We start from the raw sequence: 26,650 nt of genomic DNA, 5'->3' as shown, positions 1-26,650 counted from the left end.
CTGCTGAAAATGGACCCAAATTTAGTGTCTAGAGGCACAGCACACTGTACACTGGTAGGGTAACTGACTCTCCCACAGCAGTTAACCAGGGCCTTTAGACCCAAGGAAAGTGCTACTCTCCCCTCATGGGATTCCTAATGCACTTCAGCATTTATTGCTGTATTGTGAGTTAGACTTCACCAGGTTTAGTGTTTCTCCTTTAGCATGTGCTCAGACCTTTCGGCAAACTCACAGTCATTTATACAAGTTTCATGAACTGGAAGGACCAGTAAAGTAAACATGAAAGTGCAACACAGACCAACAGTTCTAGCAGGTATGAGCAAGAGCAATTACTGGCTAAAACAACCTTGCACTTCTCTTGAACATGCTAAAGCTAACGAGACATTTGCTGAGGAGGTATCAGGATGTGGATCTGCAATTCTGACTGCTTTGCATCAGATGGTGTAAAGCTTTCTGTTGTAAGGCCACAATTCTTGAGCTATACTTAGAACTACTCTCAGGTTTGAAGAGTTTCTTGAAATGAACAGTGGTTGCAACAGCTCAGTCTGGCTTCATCAGAAGTCTTCTCTAGAGAAGGGGAACATTTAAGACAAAGCAAAGAAAGATACCTGATTACCCTGAAACTTAATGCCATCTCTACTAAGCAGCCTGAAAGCCACAGGACTTAATAGAGTTGCTCAGTGCAAAGCACCATGTCAAGGACAGACCTGTTTTACGTTGATTCAAACAGTCTAAATTTCAGCTTCCATACCCCACTGCAACTAGAAGAGGGTCTAAATCCTTTTGTCACTTGGTTTCAATGATCCACTCGAATTCCTAGTGAAGTCTATCACAGCCTGATACATTGACAGTCATACAAAGTCATTTATACCAGAGTATATCATAACAGGGTCCTTAATTAGTTCAGTCTATTGCAGAAGACGTGTATAGGCCTCCTCTTCCCTATCCAGAGGGCTTGTAAGCAGAGCTGCTGTCAGGAGCACTGACTGGGAATCCCTTTACTTCCAGACCATACTAGGATACTCCTCCCAGAGTCAGGACATCAAAGCAGATGTTGCAAACTCGAACTGGCTTGTTCAGATCAAACTTTATGATAGGAATCTCCTTTGTTGAGCACTTATGGCAGAGCAGACGTCCACAGTGGCGGCTGTTGGGAGAAGAGGGGTGGAAGAAAAGTCAATTCACTCCTAGTGAACACCAGGATTTTACTGTTTGGTATTCTTTACCAGTGTTATCATCACTAAAAATGTACAGTACCAACTGAAATGCTATGTTTATCTTGTCTATTCTGATCCCTCTGGAACAGATTACTAATGCCAAAACCACAAGCTGCTTCTGTACTTGTCTAACTAACTGATGCAAATGTAACTTCTCTGGAAAACTGCACTAAGAAAAATCTTAACAACCATCTCACCCAGCACTTTTGTACAAGTTCAGGCTAGTTCAGAAATGGCAACTCATATCTACACAAGAGCAACTCACGTGCACATCTTCAGCCACTTCCACATTACAAACAGCACCAGAACCTGAGCTAGCAATACCTGCCCAAAATCTGTCACCTGTTTCAGAGCAGGTCAGCCCCACAACTGCAGTGGTGTGCTGCCCTTCCTGCTTCAGCAGTAGGCACGATGGCAGTCACAAAGGCTGTGTGTGGCTGAAGCTGAGCTCTGGGGACACAGGTAACACCACAACAGCCAGGGGCTGTCAGTGTGGCTCAGCAGCTGAGGGCTAGCTGAGCATGCCCCAGCTGAAATGCAGCTGGAATGCAAATACAGCTACAGGTCAATCATCTTGCTCCATAAATAGTGGATGGCCCAGAGCCTGCTGAGCTCTCCTGCATGGCAGCAGGCTGCATGCCAGGAGCTCCCCGTGAGCAGGGACACCTCTCAAGGTGTCCTTGGGGCTGAGAGGATCCTCATCACATCAGATACTCTGCAAGTGAATTGGCAATAAACATGCTGAAACTCTAAAGTCTTAGCTATGTGAGCTGAAAGATTGATGGCAGATGCATAATCCTTCAGACATAAACCCCTGGCCAAGTCTAGGACTAAGTCTGGACCCTGTTGTACCTAAATTCCCTGTGAGAAATAATTTAGAACACCAGGGTCCTTTCTGATCCTCAGGCCTCAACAGGAGAGTCTCCCTGGCAGTTGTGTCTCACACTACCCTCTAGGCAGCAAACAGTCAAGCATAACTTGTCTTGTTAAACCACAGCCACATTTACCACTGAACTTTGTTAACTTGTATCAATACAATACACTGCTGTTCCTCTCTTCTGTGTGAAGTGCATGACCCTCTTTCCATGGCAACCACTGGAAATGGGCATTGAAATCTGTTTCACCACTGGAACCTGGACATGATTTCTCATTTACAACCAATCAGAATATTAAATGCACAAATTGCTCAAGATATGATTATGGTCAGACCACAAGTGATTGATCTAGGACAGGGTGGAATGTTTCAGCTGTATTACTGATTATACACCTATGTTAACATTCCTAAAGCACCAGAAGGAACAAGACTAGATGGGTCATATTACCAGTGATGCTTTCTTGTCGTGACTCCAAATTTGGCAGTGCATTCATAGCAGTTAGAGCCATCACACCAGGGAGGTTCTTTTGTCAGCATGTCTGTCAGAGGCAAAAATGTAAAGGTAAAATGGGCTTGGACATCTCTTGAGTACCCTGTAACATTAAGGAGGCTTTTTCCAGTTTTAGGTTACATTCAGTACAATGGATTTAACCACTCCTGCAGGAGCTGCACTCGTGTTTGTAGACAGTGTATTGTTGCTTTCAACATTATCCACAGCAACTATACAGCACCAGCTCAAAAGCAGTGCCTGAGTTCCAGGCTCCATTAGACTACACAATCAGGCAGAAGTCTCCATGTCTATCCTTCCAGAAAAAGTAATATTTATCAAACACATAATTTATATGTCCTTTTTCCAGATTAAGTAAAGGTGGCCCATCCACCTTGGTCAAAATCAGTAGATTTTGTGCTGTTGGTAGAATGTGACACATCATGCAAGATTGTCCCCACCCACTACCTGTGAGATCTTAACTGGGTTGTGGCACCAAGTGCTCCTGTGTCATCCTGGCCCTATCGATGTTTACTCTCCCTACCAAACTTTAATTAAAACTGGGTGAGCATGTCTCTTATGCTGGCCCAGACTGATTTTAGTCTCAAACACTCGTCCACACACCTCCAACTCCACTCGCCTCCTGCATTCACCTCTGCAGCCCTTGGCACCGTGGGAAATGACAGGCCATGCTGTGATGGTTCACGTTGGTGTGACCACACTTTGCACACTGGTACAACACCTTTCTCTTCCCATGGGCCCTCTTCAGATGCTCAGTGAGGGCTAGCATGCTTCCCATCCTAGTTCTGCAACAGGGACAGGTCTGCATTCCACTCCCCATTGAAAGTAGTAGAATATCACCAGTTCTGCCCTTCTGGAATTGCTGTCATTTAAGTCAGATGTCCAGAGATCTTTCCTTCACCAAAGCATCCCAGAAGCATAAGCTAAAACCACCTTCCCACTGTAGAAGTAGTACTTACCCAGCAGCCTAAAGAGAAGCTGTTTTGTAGCAACTTGATAGTTGAAGATATTGACTCCCTGGTTATTGTTGACGCCAAGCCGAGCCCCAGCCCTCACTATTGCACGGCACAGGTTAGCATTTCCCTTCATGTAAGCCAAGAGGAGCACTGGAAAACAAAAGCCAGACAGTTCCTTGCTAGCAGAGCAGTAGGTTGTGCTACACTCAGTCCAGAGAATGTTCACATCTTACTGTATTTAACAAGCTCCTGCTAATTATAGCAGCTTTAAACGTGACACGCCATGAACACAATCTGAGTGACTCTCAAGTTTAGTAGGTGCTGAATCTCACCTACCTGTGTTTCCTTCAGCATCAGGTTTGTCTAGAGGGTATTCTGGCATACACTCCAAGAAGAGGTCACAGATGGCTGCTGCATTATCCTTCCCATACTGTCCCAGTATGTGCATTGGTGACTGGCCTCTGGGGGAGAGAGTTGTTATCCTCATCAGTCTGCTTGCTGCTACGGTTACTCACTCAGCTCTCCTTGCTTTCAAGTTTGGTTCAGATTTGAACAATGCTACACCTGAGTAACTCAGTACATCACACACAACTGCCTACTTCAACTTTTTTTAGGTGTATATCTAATTTCCACACAATTCAGACACAGAATCCTCTGCACGCTTCACTCAAATTAGTGTATAAATACTATAGTACAAGCTAAATCTTTGGAGTTTGTTTTCTTTAAATATAGTCATATCAGCACATTTTCAAACAGAATGTGGTTCTTTTGGTCTAGAGACTATGATTACCTGATATTAAAGGCTTCTGCATCGACGTTGCACTCCGTGAGGAGGACGCGGATGTTGTTCAGGCGGCCGTGCATCACTGCCAGGTGAAGGGCTGAAAAGGGAAAAAAGGGTCAGGACTCTGAATGTCAGCAATAATTACAGCCTAATGAACAAATTAAATACTCCCCTTCTGAATGTCAGCAATAATTACAGCCTAACGAACAAATTAAATACTCCCACTTCCCCACCTTCCCTCTCCAAAACTCTTCCACCAGCTTTGGTTCCCTAGACCTTCATTCTGTTTCACTTCTGAAGAGCAAACCCAACCAGCAGGTTCTCTCTACCCCCAGGAAACACCACTAACACATTACTGAAGTGTTCACATTTACTTGAATAGCTTGAAGTTTACCATTATTTCCATTTTCATCTACAGCTGCAAAGTCTACTCCATTCTCCAGAAGGACTGAACAAATTGTGGGCAAGTCTTGCTGTGCTGCCAAGTGAAGAGCAGTCTGACGGTGCTTCGTCAGTTCATTCACCTGGGCACCTGCAAGCAGCTGTCAGGGTGCAAGAAGGAATATGTTCAAAGATGGTTTCAGGGCTATTTTAGCCAACACTATTTCTGTGAATGAAGCACACAAGACTCCACTGTACAGAGATACTTCTAGGCTTCCAGCACATATAAAATGCTATCACTACTGAGCTGCTACAACTTGTGTTTGAATGTGTAGAAAGGGCAAGGTAAGGTTCCTTCCAGTGAGCCACACTACCCAGTGATTGCTGCAAATCAATGACAGGATATTCAGAGCTGGAAAGGACCCATGAGGATCATCAAATCCAACTGCACAAGGCAACCTGGAGAATCAAACCACGTGACTCAGAGCATTGCCCAAATGCTCCTTGAACTCTTCAACGTGCTCCATAGGCAGCTCAGCTAACAGTACAAGCTGAGTTCTGTTTCAGAAACAGCAGTGTCACCTTCAGCTGACCTGGCCAGCCTACAGGCACTGTGTTTTAAAGCAGAATGTGCATTTTTAAGCAGAGGAAAGAGAAGTGCCTCCAGTCCATACCAGGTTGCGCACGATGATCTCGGAGCCAGCCTGCACGGCCAGGTGCAGGGGAGTCAGCTTGGAGGCATCCTGCACCCTGGAGTTGACATTAGCCTGCACACTGATGAGGAACAGCACACTCTCAATGTCTGAGTTCTGAACAGCCACATGCAGGAAATTCCGACCTTTATTATCGACCTGGAGCAGAAAGGGCACATGTGATTATTCCCTTATTCCTGCAGAACAGCAAATTTATGTTGTAGGCCATATTTTCACTAGGAGATAATTGCTATCTCCATCTGAAGTGAGCTGCAGAATCTTGTTCCTTTCACTGCTTGACATTAGAGACTTGTCTGATAGTTGTGATTATCAAATAACTGACCTGAGAAGTTATTTGCTGCAACTGCTCACTCAAGTCTGCTTCAGGCTACTTTATTTCTACTTTACAGCCTTGTAATTTCTTGACCACACACTGGAGAGCATTGTTAGACAGGCAAAAGGTTAACAGCTGTCGTAGTTAAGTACTAAGCAGGAGTTAATGATAAACTCAGTACAATTAAACAAGCTCCAGTCAACATGGCAGTTAACCTAGAAGGAAGCAACATGTAATCCTACCACACTGACACAGAGTGTATCCATAAAATCATGGAATGGTTTGGGCTGCAAAGAACCTTAAAGCTCATCTCGTTTCACTCCCTGGCATGGGCAGGGACACCTTGCACTAGGTCAGGTTGGACAGGGCTTGGAGCAGCCACAGCTTCTCTGGGCAACCTGAGAATTCATTTTTTTTGGCTTAATACCAAGCACATGTTATTGTTCATCTTTGCCTTGAAGCTGATGTTAAACCATATTTAGAACTGGCTGTATTTGTAACATGTTTTAGATATATCACAGGAGCTCACTAAGCACTCAAAAACTTCACTAGTGGTTAAACTTAATAGGGTAGGAAGAAACTCCTGAACAGCTGCCTGAAGTGACACACCAGAAGCCTGAAGACACAGCTGGAGGTTTTACAGTTCAGCAGTGCAGCACAGCATCTATTATTCAGTTATTTTAGGTCTGGCTTTTTCTGTTTGGGTTAGCTCTAGGAGAACTGGGTAAAATGATTATTTCTGTACTCATCAGCACAAGAGCAGAGTTAGAATTTTCTCCTTATATACACATACGTCTGTTCCTCAGTTTAGTATTGACAAGATGAGGAGGCATAACAAGACACTAACCCTCAATGTTCTTACTCACACATGGCACATACACACCTACAGCTTCCTAATAAATCCTGCAGCAGAGAACTGGCACCTGGCAAACAGATTGCATGTAAAGCCACTAAAGGACAAAGCAGAATTGCCTCGTGCAACAGCTGTTACCACAAACTAGTACAGTAACAAGCTCAGCATGGCTTTCCCCCAGCTCACCTGTTCAGCAGCTCCTGGTTCCCTCTTCAAAATTGCTTCAGCTGCTTTATTGTTTTTGTATGTCATAGCACAAGCAAAGGGAGTCATTCCCTGCCTGTCTCGGACATTGAGCTTAATATCTGGATGTGAAATCATCAGCTGAATGATAACATTATGTTGGTTGCTAATGGCAACATGGATTGGAGTTCTTCCTTCTGCATCCTAGAAGGAAACCAGGAAGTTTTGTTATATGAAGATTCAGTAATACACCAATACTCCTCTAATTCCAAAGGGTCAAGGAAACTTAGCAGTTTAGTTCTGTTTAGTTCATTCAGCTTCCCTCAGCTGGGACACCAAACAGCAGCAGTGGGAGCTCAAACCCAGAAAAGCAAATTGGGATTTGTTTCTCCAAACAGGTTGGCCTCAATCCTGTGCTATAGAGCCATTTAAGGAGCTCAGCACAACATTTCCCATGTAGACAGTCATTTTAGGGGCTGAGATGAACATTCAAATTTAATACCAGATTCAACTGAGGTGTTTAATCATTTGTCTGCATCAAGCAGCAGTTTACAGCCATGGCTGCTTTGTGACTGTGCTCTGTGATTTGTTTTGATGTCACTTTCAAGAGCATCAGGACCTAGAAACATTCCCCATTTAGTTCTCATGTTGCCATTTGTCAAGCTGCTGTTTAAGGATTACTGTGTAATCAAAAATGAAGTGTAACTCCTACTTACATCACCTCAGTTTACTCAGTAACAGAAGACACTTCCCGAACACGCTAACAAAGAGTACTCTGGAGTTTTATATCCTGTAGCTGAATAATGATTCATTGCAGCAGAACACAGCTCTGCCCCTGCCTTTAATTCACACTAGAGGCAGAAGAGCTGAATTCAAATTGCTACACCAGAAAGCTAACACTGCACGAAGTTTTTTGTACCATTAGTTTCCTTCAGCATAGCTTCCTGAATTAACCCATGGGCAGAGAAGCACCAGAGCTGGTAACAAGGGACAGGAAAGGAGGCAGTACTGCAGCCAGTCATGGCATTGGCTCAGCCCTAAGAGCAGGATGCTCTTTTCCCTATCCAGCAAGTAACACAGTTGAGAGGAAGGTTTGTTTTCACTACAGGAGAGGCAAAGAATCACCTTCAAACAATTGTGCATGATTTGTTCACATACCTGAGCATTGACATTGGCACCAAACTCCAGAAGGCACTGGATCACCTCTTCTAGCCCCCAGCAGGCTGCCAAGTGTAGGGGTGTCTGTCCATCATGAGCTTCTTCTTCTCCCTCTCCATTTGGGCCTGGCTTTCTGGGACTGTTCACATCACACCCACTAAAACAAACATAACACAGTCAATTTACTATGTTTGATCCAGACTTCAATTGTTTCCAAAAGGGCCAGAAAAGTTTACAAGAGCCCTCTGGAGGAGGCCACAAAGTTGCTAAGAGGACTGGAGCATCTCCCCTATGAGGACAGGCTGAGGAAGTTGGGGCTGTTCAGCCTGGAAAAGACTGTGTGGTCAGAGCTACGTTTCAATATTTGAAGGGCCTACAAGGAGCTGCAGAGGGACTCTGTGTTAGGAGCTGCAGTGACAGGATAAGGAGTAATGGGTTCAAACTGAAGGAGGGAAAGTCTACACTGGATGTGAGAAAAAAGTTTTTTCCGGTGCAGGTGGTGAGACACTGGCACACATTGCCCAGGGAGGCTGTGGCTGCTCTGACCCTGGCAGTGTTCAAGGCCAGGTTGGATGAGCCTTGAGCAACCTGATCCAGTGAGGAGACGTCCCTGTCCAGGGCAGGGGGTTGGGACTAGATGATCTGTAAGGTCCATTCCAACCCCTAAATTCTAGGATTCTATGATCCAGCACCTGCTGATGCATTCTACAAAAGCACAAGTGCCTGGTTTTAGTTTGACTCTTGTCATCAAGCACCTGATATTAATACAGGTAACAGAATGTGTCTTTAAGACTAGTCAAAATTCAGTATGTGCCAACAACCCCCCAAAAAGACTAACACAGCACAGACTTGGTACTGACTTAGGAGAGCATTCAATCAGTTCACACCAGGAAATGCAAACACACACATCAGGAGGTCTCAGAAGGCTCTGACCTGCGAATGAGGAAGCAGGCAATCTGCTCACTGTTCTCATCAATTGCTCTGTGCAGAAGGGTTTGTAAACAGCCACTTGGTCCTGACCCCCAGCAGGTTGAATCACAGCCATGCCTAACCTGGAAGGAGAAGCACGAGGCAGTGAAGGCTTTTTATGTCTCCAACAAGCTCCTACTGTAGTCCTTGATTAATGCTTCTGGAATACGATCCCTTAGAGGCAGAACTTGAGGTGCCTTGTCTACTCTTGTGACAGCCACTGAATTTCAGGAAGCTACTTCAATGGCTTCCAGACCAGTGTTTTATTGGTTTAGTATGTAATCCTTAATTAGGTGGCATCTATTAACAATCCAAATATTTAACCACATATGATGATAGACAGGTCTTAGGCCAGTTGGACTAGTGACCTCACTTTCAGCCATGACAAGCACCTACAGCAACTCAAGTTGCATCAGCAGGCATAGCCTTTGCTGGTCTGACCCATTTACTTGCTTTCCTATAAACTCAGCTAAACAGATAGTTATTTCCATGAATTGTGTTGCTAATATTAGCATTCCTCTATTCAAGAACTACACACTTAACAATGTGACACTTAGGTCTTGTTCTACTCCACTTTACAAACTATTTACAAGGTTTATATATAAGTAGTTGCAGTGTTGACCATAAAGATTCTTATCCAATATCAGCACAGTCAAGTACAGTTTTGAGATGTATGTCTCAAGTCACCAGCACAGCTTTCCAATAGTTGTCTCTAGCAGACAATAACTGGATATCACAAAGCTTTCAAGCAACTTCCTTTTGAAGGAGATCTAAGGAGGTCTACTTGTGTCCAAGAAGTCTCCTGCTGGATCATCCATGCCTGAAAGTAAACAGTCTTTAAAGCAAATATAAGCCTTTAAAGGCTTTCTTGGTGGAACTTTCAGATGCAATAAAACCCAGCACTAACACACAGGCATGTTTGGTTTTATTCAGGAAGTGGATCACTACACAAATCTGGTATGCCACAAACTGATGCTTCTACTAGATCCTTACTCCTTCCAGGATCTAGAAGCACATGCTATACTTTTATTACAGTGGCTGCAAGCCATTATGCTTTGCATGCTACAGTATTTAGAAAAGATTTCTGCAGAGAAGAGGAAGTTCTGGTGAAGAAAAAGCCTCCAGAAGTTAATGATATCGGACCACTCTATTCTATTCATGCATTGAGTTTACTTATGCTGGTGAGCCCTTTTGCTGTTTGCAAGATGCACAAAAGTGAGAAAAAATTAAGCAGAGCGACAGACTTACCAGAGTTGATGCAATATCCTCCAGGTTATTTTCCAAGGCAAGCCATAAGGGAGGATTTCCTTTCTCATCTGGCACGGACATGTCTGCGCCCCTGGTGCAGATGGCATCCACCACCAGAGGCAGCTGGTTCTGGATGGCCAACTGCAGGGCTGTCTCTCCATCCCGGGTTCTGCAAGAGAGACAGCTCCAGGTATGTGACTGCTGCACTATCAGTTTCAGCCTCATGCTACAGTAGTTTCTTGACAAAGCCAAGAATTCTCTCCTCGTGTGTATTTTTTCTGCACTGGGACCATCTCTCCACAGCCAAGCCAACACACCATACTAGTATTTCACCATGACTTTGTTGTTCACCTTCCTTTCTCCCTTTAGTAGCAAGGGATTGATTTCTGAAGTTGGAAAAGCAAGTTAGCATTCTTAGCTCAGAGACACTCCATTCCTTCAGCCAGTCATTAACTGAACAGAGCCCCTTCAGAGCCAGCCTGCTGCCAGAGGAGCAAACAGCTTTGTCTGCAACATGGCAACACTTCAATCAACAGTCAAATACCAACTGTTAAAAACCTGAAGTTAGAACAGCAGCATTAGGCAGTTTGTACCCATGACATTCACTATGGTAAACCTTGCCAAATTTCAAAGGCAGCCTGTCAGTCATGTAAGCAGACAAATGTTCTGTTAAGTCTAATATCAGGTTGTCTAGGAGATACTCAGGAGGAAAGTTCTACTGGAATCTTTCTGCTGGACCTGTATCTAATTATTCTGGATGGTAGAAAATATGCAGCTCCAAGAAGCTGGCAAATGGATGAGACAACAGAAGTTCAGTGCCATTTGTCTAGGATTTGAGTCTGTTACAAAGGATTCTGTCCTACCTAGAATTAAGTATCACCTCCTACTGCAGCCTCAAGAGGAGGTAGTGATCAATGGAGCTATATATAGGTCCAAGTTTCCATATGCAATCCCTCAGCCATAACAAGTGCCACAAACCAGCACCAAACACACAATTAGCATAAATCAGTTTGAAACCAACTTCAAGACAGTTGACAAAGTCAGTTGTCACCACCTGCTTCTAGAGACATATCCAGTTGAGTGTTGTATCAGTTAGGGTCTTACCTGACATTTATATCTGCCTGATGTTCCAGCAGAAAGAGAGCACTCTTGCTGTCCTGTCTCTGGATTGCCATGTGCAGGAGAGTCTGTCCATCTGACATGGTGTCATTGATGGAGGCCCCAGACCCAAGCAGCTGAGCTGCTATCGTGTGCATGCCTAGAGAGTTCAAACCCATCAGTACTGTACCTTCAGTTCCATCAAACACAGACACTGAGGACTAACAGGACAGAGTTAACCATGCACAGACAATACAGTGATCTGGTATAAAAATGACCAGGGAGTTCAATGGAGCAATACCACAGAACTGCAGGCACAGCTGTGGGCAAGAGGCTGCAGGGCTAAAATCTACCAGTAAATCAGATGTGAACACTCAGTTTTAGAAGATAAGGAATCATCTAAAGCTGTCCTTGACAGCTCCTCTCTAGCAGCACATAGGACAAGGACAAATCAGGACATGAACACACACCTGTTGTTTTGTCTTTGAAAAATCTTGTTCACATCACAGCTTCCACATCACTGTAAATTCTCATCTTGCTTTGAGGTACATACCTGTCCAAAGAGCCAATCCCAGTACAGTCTGGTCTCTAGAGTCCTTTAGACTGAAGTCGGGAATAATTTGCAAGTTGTTGGTAGCATGAAGAGCATTAGCTATAAAAAAAGGGTAAGGAATTGGAGCATTCTTGTACTTGACCTGCAGTCACACACTGGAAGCTGCAGCAGCAGCATCACAGTTTGAAGAAGGCTGTTCCTTTAGCAATCAGTTTGAAAGCTCTTAGTGAGACACCTTCAGGTTCCCTGATGTGATACTGCTTAGGATTCAGGCAGTATTGCCACTACTGCTTGATCTTAACAGTTGTACTAAAAACCATTCATTTTTCTAGCTAAGAGGCTTCACCTCACCTGTCCCTTTCTCCCTGCAATTCCAAAGAGAGTGGAACAGACAAAGCTCTGGGAGTGCAGAGTGGAGGCTGTACAAGATGATGGCAGCATCCCTCCTTCTCAGCTCCCTGGGATGGAAGATATTTACCCCAAAATTCACCTACTTCCCTCTAAATCCCACTTATGGTAGGAGACAAAATTGGCCTTGCTTCAGCTGTCAGACTCCCTTCCTGCTGCTAGAAAGGAGAAGCTGAACTAGTAGTACTTAATAAACTCATCTGCTAGTATTTGAGCACTCAAGTGAACTTCACTATGATACCAGCAATACTCTGTACAAAATCCTCTTACTAAGGGTTGAGGGAGGCAGAAATCTCAGTACAGAAAGATGCCTTTATCCAAATTTGATTCCAGCATTTACCTGAAGCAAATGCTTTGATGGGATCTCAGTTGTAAAACTGAAATAGAACTCAGGACTAACTATTCAAGTCCTTTATCTACAATGGAGACTTTACAAATATTCACAGGCAAATTAATTTTCTAGTCTTAACATGCAGATGATTAAGCTGAAGACTATATTTAGCCAGTCTTATTAATTACTCTACTCAAACAATGTTTACAGGAAGACATGCTTTATTAGTAATTTGTGAAAACACAGCTCAGGTGCCATCTTGACACACTGCTTCAGGACAGCATCAGCAGCCTGAATCAGACAAGACCTACCTTTTTGTTCTAGGATGACTGACACCACATCTGGGTGATTGTAAGCAATAGCCATGTGAAGGGGAGTTTGCAGACAGACATTCTCTGCTGCTGGAGGAGCAGATACATCCTTCTGCCCAGGCACTGCTTCTGCTGTCTGGATGTTGGGATTGGCTCCTTGCTGCAGGAGTTCTGCTGTCAGGTTTGCCAGGCCATGCCTGCAGGCTGTGTGCAGTGGGGTTTCTCCCTTTAACAAACAGGGTACTGAGTTAACAGCTTGATACATGAAAATGCAGTTTGTAAATAACTATTCCCACCAGAATTAGTGTGAAGAGCTTAACTCCTAGTAGCTGAAGCTCTTTAGGACTTTCAAACTACTTGAGTTAGCTTTCATTAAGGACTTTATTATACCAGGTACTGAGGGAAGTGTTAAAAGCATGTTAACAAGTGGTGATGCTGCAAGAACACTGCCACAAGAATGCAAGAGTGATCTGATCACTAGTAAATACCTGAAAACATGCCAAGGCTCACAGACTGCTCCAACTTGCTTTAAGCTATGGTTTAGCAATGAGAGATCTCTGCTATCTTATTTCTGAGAAGGAAACTTTCAGCCTAAGTTTCTGTTTTTACCCATTTGTTTTGGTGGTTGACTTTTGCTCCGTGAGTTGCTAGGAAGAGAGAAGCTGCCTCATTTCCTGCACCAGCTGCCCTCTGAAGCAAGCAGTTTCCTAAAGAAAAACCATGAACACTGTTAGAGCTATTCCAACCCCACCTCAATACTCACCAGTGTGCTAGCACCTTCACCACTACCTTACAACATTAAAGTTGGAAGCCAACAAGGAAAAACCTACCTAGCAGTAGTTTCCTTGCAACACTGAACTGTCACGTGCACTACTATTTAGCTATTACACATTTTGAAACTATAAAGAGGATATTAGACCCTGACAATCAGCTCAGATTTTCTGTCACTTCCTGCAAGTCCAGCTCAGCTTTGGACTGTCAGTTTTCCAGCTCTGGGTAAAGCTACCACACCCTACCATTCACTATGCAGCACGTGCTGTTGAAACATCATCCAGCTCCTCTAAGTACAGTTAGCATTAAGCAACTTACAAGTCTTCCACCTCCACAGAAATACAAACCTCTGGTTTACCTGTTACTGTGTCTGGAGCATCTGTGTTGCTGCCTCGTTGGATCAACCTTGCTGCAAAACTGTTCTCATCAAATGAGGTTCCATTCACCACAGGAGCATCCTCAAAAGGGTTCACAGACTGATCAGACGACACCGTGATATACTGCACTGCAAGCCACAGAGCTGTGCTTCCTTCATGATCCTTCAGCTCCAAGTCTAGTCTAAAAATAAGAGTCAGTGTCCCCCAATTTATACCTTAAAAAGTGGTTCTCCAATGCAGCTTAAGTTTCAAGTGTCTGAACAGCTGTACTAGGTCATCTCATACCTCTCTGACAACTTTTGCTTGCCAAGAAACTGTAGCTCCAGTTACTGCAGAGAATCTGTGATTACTCTGAAACAAGCACAGCACCTTTTAGGGACTGCTAGATTTAAGCTCAATGCTCCTAGAAATGTGGCTCTGGTAGATTTGGGCTCCCACTAAGTGCAACAAAGAGGCAAATCCTCTTCTGTTTGAGTAAGCTATGTACAAGAACTGCAAATCCAACTGCAAACAAACCGAGTCAAACAGTGCTCTGCTTCACCACCCTAAAAAGTCACCTGTGTTAGCTTTAAGCAGAACCCAAGTTGAACTCAAGCACATACTGAGACATTTCAAGAATATTACTACTCCTTTTAGCTCCACTACAAATGAAATTATTGCTACATTACTTCACCTTTGAAATTATTTCACCCTCTTTGAAAAACAGATGCAATTTGCTGCTTCTTCAGAGTAGGGCAAAACCTGACATGGCTTCTGGCATTGTTCTGGCACCTTCAGTCATTCAAAGCCTTTACACTTTTGCATCCTGAGTCTATTACTAGTCTTGTTATAAGGCAAAAAGGCACAGAAGAGTTGTTAAACCAGTTGTCATACCTTAACTGCACAGCTAACCTCAGTGTAGTTGTATTTAAGTGAGACTTACTGCTTGCACTGCAGCAGCTGACTGAACACAGGCTCGTTCCTGACCACGATCGACACGTGTAAGGGTGTCCTGGGATTGGAGCAAAGGACAGTTAGGTCAGGAATAAGTGAGACACTCCATGTTGTCCATCACCACCAACACTCCTCTACAGATTGATGGGCTCAACTTTTGTCTCTCCTTTCAGAAGGGCTCAAACACATCTTGAAACAAAGAGCAATCTACACTTTTAGTGACATGATTCCAATTAATTTGGTGTAAGCAACTTGGTGCAAGAACTAACTTTCAAGGAAAAAGCACAAGAGTTTGATCTATTAGAACTGTGCAGCTGATATACTCCAAGTCTTCTATATTATATTCATGTCTGCAGCCCAACCTAACTTTACAGGCACTACACTGCAGATAAACACACTGCAGATACTCTTTGGGATAATTCAAGTTTCCCTGACAGCTTCAGATGGATGTACCTTTCAGAAATACTACTTGGCATCTTAGTTGGCTTTCTTTACTTGTTCAGTGATTCAATAATGGCAAATTAACTGTGTGCCATGTGTTCTGACACTCAGCTCACCCCAGCTTTCTGGAGCTGGTCTGTGGCTAATAGGCCACAACAGGGCACAGCTTTCTGCTGAGTGCTACCCACAGGTCTCAAACTGGACAAATGAATTCACCTTTCCTGCTTCCAGTATCACCTGTGCTTTGCTGACAGACCTCAGCAGGTTCTTAGCAGGCTGAATCTGAACCCTACAGTACTGTCAGTTAAACTGGTAGCAGACCTTACTTCCTCCAGCATTTACCTGCCCTTGTTGTCTTGCATATTTGGATTGGCTCCTGCCTGCAAGAGGGACTCTGCAATCTGTGCCATCTCTGCCATGACATCAGGCAAGTGCTTCTTAGGGCTGTAGGATGCCACAAGGTGCAGAGGAGTCTCCTGGTCCCCCAGTGTAGCAGCATTCACACGGGCACCATTTTTAATGAGAAAGTTTGCAGCAAATTTATCCCCTTTTGTGAAACAAAACAAGGTTATTTGTGGATAGTTAAACACTATACACTTTATACTCCAAAAAATGGATACACACAATTTCCCTTCATTCCAACATAAGTGTCTGTTCCTAGAATGCCTCAGCAAGAGGCAACTTCACAAACATGTCACTGCAAAGTCAAGATTAAAGCATTTCATAACAAGCCCTTGAACAAAGTGTTTTGCCCAGAGGTTCCCTGTGCCTCAAGTTCACACACCAGTTTATTGTTATGGAGACACTAAGTTTACTAGTTCCTCTATGAAGACAAATCCATTGTTGCTCTAAGACACAATAGGACAAACTGTGATGCTAAACATACAAGTAATTTTTGAACAGTTACTATTCCAGAGCATCAGCCAACAGTGTGTAGTTGTAGTTAGTCATTTGTTCAGTCTTGCTACATGAACAAGCACTAACACAGCCTTTGCTCTTCAAAGTATAGGCCTCATTCCATACAGGGCAAGGGCTTCAGCAGCTCATTCCCAAGAACTCCCTCTTGAGAGCTTCTCCGAGGTGAGAGCTTGGGCTCAGAACATCAAAACTTGGTCTTGAAACACCAAGATGCAAAGAATGACTTCAGGGAAATACTAACTGCCCTCCAAAAGCTACTTTGAATAGACATAGTTACCAGTTGCTTGGCCTGAGTGCAAAACTGAAGAACAAAGAACAGTGTTTCAATCTATATTGCTGTATTAACTCTGCCCCCAAGGCCCAACATCCCATTCTCTGATTTCCATATCTGACATTCCCCCACTCTCCAGTGATAACAAGCAGCAAGAATCATGTGGCAAGTCCAGACAATTTGCTTTAGCTCCATCTCCAGAACATGTGATTGTTAACAGTGATTAATTCACTGAAGCTGTGGTTACTGAGAAGCAAGCATTCATTCTCAGGGCTCTAGCTCAGACTCAAAGCAGACATTAGAACTACAGGACAAATGCCAGTATTAAGTATGAAGAGCAGCCTGATGCAATCTCTCCAGTGCTTTCCAGGGCTGCAGCCATCACAACACTGACCTATGCCTAGAAGATCTCCTACTCCTGCTGCTGCAGTTTCACTCACAGGACCAGACACCAGCATTACCCTGTTCAGATATGCAGGAGATTAAAGGAAGAAGTTGGGAGCTATATTTTAGGCTCACAAAACTTAAGTTACTTCTAGGAGTCCAAGAGAGTTTGCTGTTAAAAATAAACTCGTGCTTGGCTTTCTGGAACAGAGCTGCCAAAGATATTGCAGGAAACTAGTAGCATGAGGTGTTCACTGCAGATTTTTACCAGACTTTGACCACAGGCCAAGATGCTGCTGCTCCAAAGCCTTCAGAGCACTGTGGCCATGGCAACCAGGTCCTGCTGTGCTCCAGTTCCCATTTTCCACCCTAAGGTGGAGAACAGCTCAAGACAATCATGTAGTTGTACTCAGACTCCACTGATAACTACACTACTATTCACTGGAGCTTTGAAGATATTCAGACTGGACAAAGGCACCTCCATTTGCTCCTCAACTTCTTGCAGTCAGATTTTCCTTCTCTAAAACTGCTGCCCAGTAGCAAGGACCCTTGCTGTTAATTATAACCACAAAGAAGCATATGCTGCATTCAACCCAAGCCTAGAAAAAGGTTTCATCTTTGTGACTCTCATGCTGCCATGCTCAATTCAACTATTTGTCAGAAAGACATGGTATTGCCAAACTAGAATACTCCCTGTGTCTCCCTACATTTCTCCCTTTAGCAGGCAGTGTTCTGCATGTCGTGCAGCGTAAGGCTGCTCCCAGATCCCAAGGAAGAGTCTGTTTGGGTTTAAGTTTAAAAAAAAGAAATAGGCCAAAGTCCATCCTTCACTACAAGTTTCTAACTGAAGTGTCAACTCTAATGTGACACAGGAATAAACTCTGGAATATGTATTCCACACTGGGAACAACTGGAAGTTAACAAAGCTTCATATGCTCTCTCCTTACCTCTCTGGATGGCTTTATGCAGCAGGCTCCAGCCTCTCTTGTCTGCCCTATCCACATCAGCCTTGTAGTTGACCAGGGTAGTGGCAATTCCCTCCAACCTCTGGGCCAGGGCTAGATCCAAAGCAAGATCTCCATTGTGATCCAATTCATTGAGCTTCCCAGGAAGCTACAACACAAACACAGTCAATTGACATCAGAGTTATGCTCACCAGCCCAACATAACATTTTATCAGCCACATTCCAACTGCCATACAGTCAACCCTTCAGCTCTGGTGCAAATGCCAGTGTGGCACTTGGGCAAGTGTCCCTTGCACAAGGACACAGTCAGCAGAGCAGCTGCACCACGGGCAAGTCTGCCCACAGGGCTGGTCCATGAGAAACCAGGAGTTGGTTTTGCAAGCCTTGTCCAACTCAGAAGGCAAGACTAGCACCCTCTTAAACATGCTGCTTACATAGGCATATTCAACACAGCACCAAGAATTACTCAGTTACTCCTTTAAGATACCTCAAATCCCAACCAGATTAGAACACAAGGATGTCACATACCACTAAAGTCCCAGCTTCCAATTTGAGGCAACTTACAGGACTAATTAACAATTCTTGATAATGAATACCTGAGTAATGCTTCCTTCCCCCTTGCTGGGGGACAACTACCTTGCTAGTTGTTTAGAGTTTTCATCCAAGCAGAACAAACACCTGCAATTTCAACTTTCAACAGAAGAAGAAAAGCATTTGTTCAGAGATGATGCTTAGTGAACTGCCACAAAGCAGCAAAGTTGACTGTTACACCATTCAGCTGTAAATGTGCACAGCAATATCAGGTATTGGATTTCACTAGATATAGTGTCTTTTAAAGGTGTAATTAATCACTTCAGAATTGTCTTCATGAAGCCTTTGCTGCTAGACCTTCATTACACACAGAAGGAGCTATGGCAATGCTAAACAGGGAAATGAGAATTAGTGACAAAAAATGAGGAACAAGGTTCAGACTGGTAGCTAGGAACTAGTGATTTGAAACAGCATACTCAGAGATAGATCAAGTCAGTCTCACTGTACCTGTGAATCCATTTCAATAAGATACAAAAACACTACATCTTCTCTCTCAACTTTGATAGCTTTGTGCAACGGGTATTCTGTCTTTGACTTGAACATTTTATACAGTAGCTGAGCACTCATACTGCTGAAGTCCTCTTTACGCAAGTCATCCTAGGAGCAATCAAAAAGAGAAGGGTAAGCAATACTCTTGTTTTATTTATAGACAAGGCATTGCACAATGGAATTCTGAAGTTCACAAAGCAAGTTCAGTTAAAAGCTTCATTTTGATAACACAACAACAAGCAGGAACAATCCAAGATAGCCTCTCAAGACTAGGAAGAAACACCCAGCAGTTAAATTTTACATTTCAGTTTCAAGATCAATTCGTGACATTTTTCTTACTTTTTGTCTACAGACATGGAAAACTAAATGTTAATGTCTGGTAAAAATGTTAGTCTCTAATTCTCTATCTGGACTGAAATCACTGATTAGTTTTCAGGCAAAAAGGCTTAAAGCTATTGCAGACTGACAGCTCTACAGTACTTTGAAAAACTATAATAAAAGTAAGTTTAAATTCAGGAGTATAAAGACCTTAGGCCTCAGTTAGTGCTCACTTGACTAAATAGAAACAACCTCATTTCCATGTAGAATTAAGCATCAAATGTGAGGAACCAGAAGCAGCCAAGAGTTAAATTGCTGACCTGCAGCTTCAGATATAATAACCTTTCCAATGCATTAACATGCCAAAACACTGCCCTCTGCTTTAGCATTAGCCAGAGAAAGAAGCATCCACATCCAGGTGATCCATTTTAGATTTAGAATAATCTAACTCCTCACACACAAGTTTACTCTTGACAAGTCTCATTTTAAAGACTAATGCATTCCCCAGTTAACCAAACTTTCTTCCAAATAACAGATCAGAGCAAGTGAAACCTCCAAGCCAGTTGCCAGCCTGCTTGCCTCTCCCTCCACTGCAGAAGATAAACCTCCCTGGCTTCCATGAATTATTTTTAGAAGTAAAACCAGGTCTGGTATTTGTGATCTGTATAGACAGAGACCAACTATGGATGAACTTCTAAACAGTTCAAAGTCCAGATTTGACAAACAATCCTCCTGCTTGTTAGAGCACAGCCCTTTTTGTTTGGCTTGTGTTTAGGAAACTAAGACAGTTCTAACAGTGAGGAACTTTCAGTGAACAGAACAACTCTTCAGGCTATAAACTACTCCCCCTGCCAAGACATTCACACCCAGATAGACAATGGGTATAACCTCTAAAGACTCAAAAAAAATAATCTTAAAGGAGCCACTAAACATGTTTTGCTTCAAACATAACTATGAACTAGTGTTGTAGAGAACATCAAATAACAGAGGCAAAAGCATGTCCATATCATTACAATGTATGTATTCTATATAAGCACAGCTGCCCATCAACACTGCTGCTCCTTGCAAACACAGAGGGGTCAATGTAACAGGTCACCTTAGTCACTCAAAGTTACCAGGAATCCATGTAACCCCATCCCAGCTGGAATGCTTGTATACCAAGAGATACTCCTGAGGTGAAATGGTGTGGTAATCTAAGCAAAATTCTACACTCTGCAAACATTTTCCCTCCTGCCAGTACTCACCCAGTGGCTAGCAATTATCTCTGCACAGTAGTTGAGCAATGTGCTGGCACTCAGCTCCTCAGCAGTCTGATAGAAGCGAATGCAGTTCCTCACGTTAACCAGGGACATGACTCCTTTCTCACATCTGCCAAAACAGAAAGCCAATGCTCAGCAATCAAACACATCGACTGCAATCACCCTCCCTAGCTCTAACAGGGTACTCCTTTTCCTAGAGGCTAGTACAAATGGCTTGGACTTGCTCTGCCCTGAGTCTGAGCAGCACAAACACACTTCAATCAGAAGCACTTAGCTTCTCTAAGTGCAGACTTCCATTAGAATCCATCTAGCCAATGTCCCATGATAACCCCACACTGTAGGAGCCTGCAAGTGGAGACATCTGAGTTCTCCCAAGGGCACAAACTGCAGTTCATGCACTGCTATCAAGTAGGGAAGATGTGTGTCTTTACAAGTACTACAGTGCTCACAAGCAGGGGTTGTTTAAATTGGATACTAGGGAAAACTTCTTCACAGAAAGGATTACCAGGCACTGGCACAGCTGCCCAGAGCTGTGCTGGAGTCACCATCCCTGGAGGGATTTAACAGACATGTGGATGTGGCACTTAGGGACACAGTTGGTCGTGGCCTTGGCAGTACCTGGGGAATGGTTGGTCTTCATCTTAGAGCTCTTCTCCATTACCCTATGATTCTATACCCACAAAGACATCTAATAATTACTAATGGCTCCTGTACATGGACCTGTCACTAGACTACCATGACCAGACAGCAGCTAAGTTCACAGTACAACATGAGGACAGTTTTTAGGCTGGTACAAAGCTCAAAGGCATTAGCCTTACAAGTATCAACTTCTTTGGTCAGAAGACTTGGCAGCAATTTAGTCTGCTTCATGTTGGAAGCACACAAATCATAGATTAAGAATGTCATGTACTGCTACAGCCCCAGACACCCCTCAGGCAAAAGATTATTCTATCAAAGGGTACTTGGACTAAAATCAAGGCTTTGAAGTTGGATGAGCCTTGAAGAGGTTTCAATTTGTACATTCAGGCTTTTCACTAATTCTAAATGGTTATTTAGAGCACTCTATACATCCAAGGTAACAACACAGCCCCTACTACAATGGTGTAATCACAATCTTCTCAGAATGTGCTGCTACATTAACCTTAGTTACGAAGAAAAGTAGCCACAGACACCCAGAACAGCTATTTAAATTAACATTTCACCTGTGCTGTTCTAATACTGCAATCTACCTGACATGGACTCTTCCTAGCATTCCCTTGAACAATTCCTTTCCTGCAACTCTCCAGAGCCTATGCTATTCTAGTGACTTCTGTATCTCCTTTTAACACCAAATCAGGGTTATTAGTTGGACTGGGAGAAGAACTAGAAAGTAAAACATAAAAGCTATGAAACTGCTCCAGTTTGACTGTAGTGCAAAGCCTCATTTCCCATGACAAACCAAATGTGATGCTGTGTTATTAAAACCTCAAGACTTTGAAAAATCCTAATTCTATTCAATTGCCAGCAGCTATCATCTCATTTCTAGTCAAACAAGGTTGAAAAGTTCAAGTAGATTCACTATATTTACTAAGACTCACCTTTCCCTAAGCAGCTGGAGCTGAAATTTATTAGCTAGTTTCATGAGCTCTGTCAAGAAGATATCATCTTCTCTCAGCTCCAGTTCATCTGTGTAGATCCACCGCAGCATTGCCATGGTTACCTCTGGGTCAGCATCTGCTACAGGGAGCAACAGGATTAATAAAGTACCTAAAAACAATTGCCTAGTCAAGCAGCTGCTATTCCTCTGACTGCTCAAAGTCACAGCTACCCTAAAAATAAAAGACAGCCTTGTTGAAACTGCAATGGTTTAGTTCAATCAAAATGTCAAAAAAGAGGCAGAACTGGTCACAAGTTGAAACTGGTAACAATGCTGGCACCAAGTAGGAAAACCTTTTCCCACTGGAACACTGTGCAGAATGCCAGGAGCCCTAGAACATCTCCTACCTACTGCAAAAATACTGCATATTTAGGGGCCAGTGATGCTCCTATAAAGTCTTTGGTCCCTCATACATCTACATGTGACAGGCACAAAGCCTCTTCTTGATTTAAGAAGCCTTCTCTTTTATATTACAGCCATGAACTGCTGCATTCCAAAGGTGTTCCCACCTTGGTCATGACTACAAAGGACTAAAAACTGCTGGGAACCAGCACCAGGAATGGTGCAAGAGAGACAGTTTGAGAAGTTAAGATTCCCGGAGTTTACAAGGCTGATCACAAACCTGATGTTTTTAACAGCAAGAAAAATAGAAGCCTACACCACAAGACACTACACAAGCCCAGAGGGAAGGACCTTTGTCACCTGCTCACAAGTAGAGTGACAATCCTTCTTACAAGGATGGAGATAAGAATAACTTCATAACATAAGATCAATTAAAAACACCACTCACGTAGATAAATTACCTTTATCCTTTCAGCTGTTTTGTTTTTAAAATGAAACCACAGACATTTAAGACACTGTAATATCCATCCTGAAACATCCTGAGATGAAGGGTTACCCCAGACTATCTGCAGAGTGCCAGCAGCACTTGGCATGGCAAGCACACTGCCTCCCAGGAACCAGGAGGTTTCAGCAAGACAAGTATTTTATGCCAAACCTGAAGCAATCAGAAAACCTACTTGAGCTGTGCTATCAGCTCTGCCTTGGCAGAGGTAAGAGTGTGTTTTCTCCCCCTCACCGAGAACATGTGTTCATCTCTTTCCACCCTTTCAAAGATTAGAAAACTCCACAGATTACATGAACTCTAAAACCACTCAATCTCAAATGCTGTCTGTATTTGGAAGATAAGATTCAGGCAATCTTAGCTTGCAAGTTCTTAAGAGAAGCCCTTAAGAAATCCGGGACAATGTTCAGGGAGCAGCTTGTTGCTTGCTGAACTATTTCATCAGCTAATCCTTGTGCCATTTATCCATTTTTATAGAAAATTCAATTTTACAGTGGAAGGTACCATTTACTCATTTTAAGCATTGTTCTATGACAGAAGTATCTGCATTGTTAGACATGTAGGACTGCAGTTGCACTTGAGATTCTCAGACTAGCTTACATGTAGAGCCAGAAATGCTGTGAACTGCCTCTAGCAACAAAACTACAATTAACATAAGAGCTTTTTAGTAACAATTTTTGTTAGCCTAGCACTCAATTTAAGAACTCCTTGGCATCTGTTTTTGTGTGGCTGCAGAAAGAGCCATAAATCATGTGGCAAGGAAGCCCATGCTGTCTCATGAAACCAGCTTGTGTGATTTGCTTCTTTCCAGTTTGTCTGCACTTAGCATTCATGATAGGATGAAGTGCACAAAGTGAAGCCAATGCTTAATATTCCACATGCTTAATTTCAAATCTGGTTTTATTGCTCAAAAATTAATTGTATAAGGCTCTTCTCTACTGGTAAGTAGAGAGAAGTCTGTTGAGAGGTTCAATCAGCACAAACACTGCCCAGTGTCAGTACATGCAGGAAACAGCTACAGCAGAACAAAACGTTCATGTCCCAGACTGTCTTTTAGAAAACTTCCCTTCCTCACCTATTTGGCAGAGCTATCAAAGTGCCAAAGCAACTAATGTTAAACATCAGTATTTGTATTCACTTCCCACACACACTCTGTGAACAAGCAGCAAGGTATTTCCATGACACACTTCAGAGAAATTATGCACACTACCTCCAACAGCCCTGTCCTTAGATAGGAACAAGTCAAGCTGCTCCATACAGATTTGTTTTTCATTGTGTTTAGCTGTCTCTAGAAAAGAAACAGGCTACCACTCTCCAGCCCTGTTTGTTAAAGAGAGAGAAGGGAAGTTACTGATTGAACTAGCACCAGTTCACAGTGCACCACCACGTTCAGGGGCAGAGCTCTGTAATTCCAGGATTAAGCACCACTTTTAGTGGACAGCAGAGGACTGAAAGGCACATAAACAATATTTTCCCAACAGACCCTTTCACCAGTTGCCCTAAAGACAATCAAAGCATCATATCACCCAACAGTGACTGACCTGACAGATCCAGCTCCTCTGTTGAGGCAAGGTTGGCAAGACTCCACGTATCGCTGCGTGCCGCCAAGACAAATTTGTGAGCCCTGATGTGCTTGTCCCCAACCTTTATCTTCAGATCACTGAAGAAAAAGCAGAAACACGTATAATGCAGATTCCCCTGTGTTTAGGTGCATATGGATCCAGCATCTCCACAGTATCAATGTCCTGGTGTCCACATTTAGGTTCAAGTTGTCTGAGACATTAAAACACATCTGCTTAGTTAAGTGGGACATGTCAACATGACAGTTCTTAATTTTCTAGGAAGAAATGCAATGAGCCATTAGTATTTGGTTAGGGCTTTTTTAACCATTTCTGAATAAACACCAAGAGAATTATTGCAGAAGACAGGAAAAGCCAACAATCTTGAAGTTAAATATTTATGCCACAGTGTCCATACTAATACTGTCAGCTAAGCACCAATGGTTTCAGGCAAGACCAGCAAGAGAACAATCCTGTTTGACAGTAATCTGAGTGCAAGGCAGAATGCTCAGCTCCCAGGAGAGCAGCTGCCAGGAACACCAACTTCATCCTGACCCCTTTACACCAGGTTATCCTCTGCAGCTAGAAAATACCTGTCCTGCTTATTTTAAAGTCCCACAGCTTGCAGAGGTTCTGACTGTGTAGGTGTGCTCTCCAGACCATTCTGTAACTCTAAGCACTGCTATAAGCTACAGAACAAAATAGAGATGTTACTTAACAAAATCTGCACTGGGACTTGCTACCTCTCTCATTTTATGAGATATCTAGGTCCTTTTACACAACTACAAAATACCTGTCCTGCTTATTTTAAAGTCCCACAGCTTGCAGAGGTTCTGACTGTGTAGGTGTGCTCTCCAGACCATTCTGTAACTCTAAGCACTGCTATAAGCTACAGAACAAAATAGAGATGTTACTTAACAAAATCTGCACTGGGACTTGCTACCTCTCTCATTTTATGAGATATCTAGGTCCTTTTACACAACTACGCCTTTAACTGCACTGGGACTTGCTACCTCTCTCATGTTATGTGATATCTAGGTCCTTTTACACAACTATTCTATGCCTTTAAAGCTGAACAGAAAAAGTGATCCAGCTCTTCTGACACCTACCAAACCAGCATGCTACAAGCAGTTCTTGCAGGCACAGAGCATTTCCTCAGGGAGGCTCATGAAAAGATGCTAGGGCAAGGAAATTTTAACCAAAATGCCTATTTCCTCTTGACTTAACTTCTTTACTCTATTGGCATTGCTTTCAGTAACAGCAAAGAATTGTTGAGTGTCTTGGAACTAAAACAGTTCAGGGATCTAAAGTATGGAAGGTGATCCTTAATGTGCCAATTGAAAAGAAATCATTAAACCTAATTTTGTGCAGAGATTCAAAAATACAGTCTCATTTACATCACTAAGTCACATACATCACTAATACAACCAGACAAGCCAATTTCATCAGGCTTCTTTACACACAACAGCAGCACAGAACTGGTTCCAAGCACAGAGCCTCTCAGGGAAGGAGAGCTCTCCAGCTGGTAGAACATTTATCATGTAGTTAATCCATCAGCTAGGTACAGATCAGTTCAAAACTACTTCTATTCAGATGGAGCTTTGCTGTTGACAGTGATTATGGTCAGTTATCTTTGACCCTAAGTGTCAGTCTTAGAGACAAACTGCTTGGAGCTCTTGAAGAACTGACTGGGTGTGCCAACTGATCTCAGCATGCTCTTCCAGCTGCAACTCAGGGCCCTATTCATACCAGGCAGCAAAGAACTTCCCTTGCCCAAGCTCATGACCTAGTGCAGTCAGTAAAAGCAAAGGTTCCTGTGATTCCCCTCTCCCCACAGCTCAATTCACCTGTACTGCTCCTGCTGGTAGAGCTCAGCGACGATGGCAAGCAGTCTGCTGATGAAGGTGTCACTGGCATTGTCCTGGTTTGCCTCCACAGCCAGAAGGTTACATCTCCTCTCTGTGTCAACCAGTTTCTTCTGCAGCTTCACATACTCCTGGCGGAGGAGCATCAGGTGCTTTTCCAGCTTGGCCACC

At 43.2% G+C, this 26,650-nt stretch overlaps 1 protein-coding gene across 1 annotated transcript; it reads right to left on the bottom strand.

Moving 5' to 3' along the window:
- Positions 1–975: 975 nt before the first annotated feature.
- Positions 976–26,650, bottom strand: ANKFY1 (ankyrin repeat and FYVE domain containing 1). Its single transcript, XM_009079925.1, has 24 exons — positions 26,462–26,650; positions 24,597–24,715; positions 22,153–22,288; positions 20,561–20,684; positions 18,957–19,106; positions 17,901–18,066; positions 15,723–15,927; positions 14,929–14,997; positions 13,988–14,187; positions 13,468–13,565; positions 12,859–13,084; positions 11,809–11,907; positions 11,262–11,415; positions 10,158–10,341; positions 8,874–8,992; positions 7,941–8,097; positions 6,786–6,986; positions 5,395–5,571; positions 4,734–4,881; positions 4,346–4,436; positions 3,892–4,016; positions 3,559–3,705; positions 2,540–2,630; positions 976–1,147 (listed from the first exon to the last, which is right to left on the bottom strand). Exons 1-24 carry the CDS (start codon positions 26,623–26,625, stop codon positions 1,015–1,017), a joined length of 3,483 nt encoding a protein of 1,160 aa, XP_009078173.1. The 5' UTR covers positions 26,626–26,650; the 3' UTR covers positions 976–1,014.

The sequence above is a fragment of the Acanthisitta chloris genome, unplaced genomic scaffold (assembly GCF_000695815.1).
Source record: "Acanthisitta chloris isolate BGI_N310 unplaced genomic scaffold, ASM69581v1 scaffold28858, whole genome shotgun sequence".
NCBI classification, from domain to species: Eukaryota; Metazoa; Chordata; class Aves; order Passeriformes; family Acanthisittidae; genus Acanthisitta; species Acanthisitta chloris.
The sequence above is the reverse complement of the archived record's forward strand: the minus strand, read 5'-3'. Positions and strand labels throughout refer to the sequence as shown.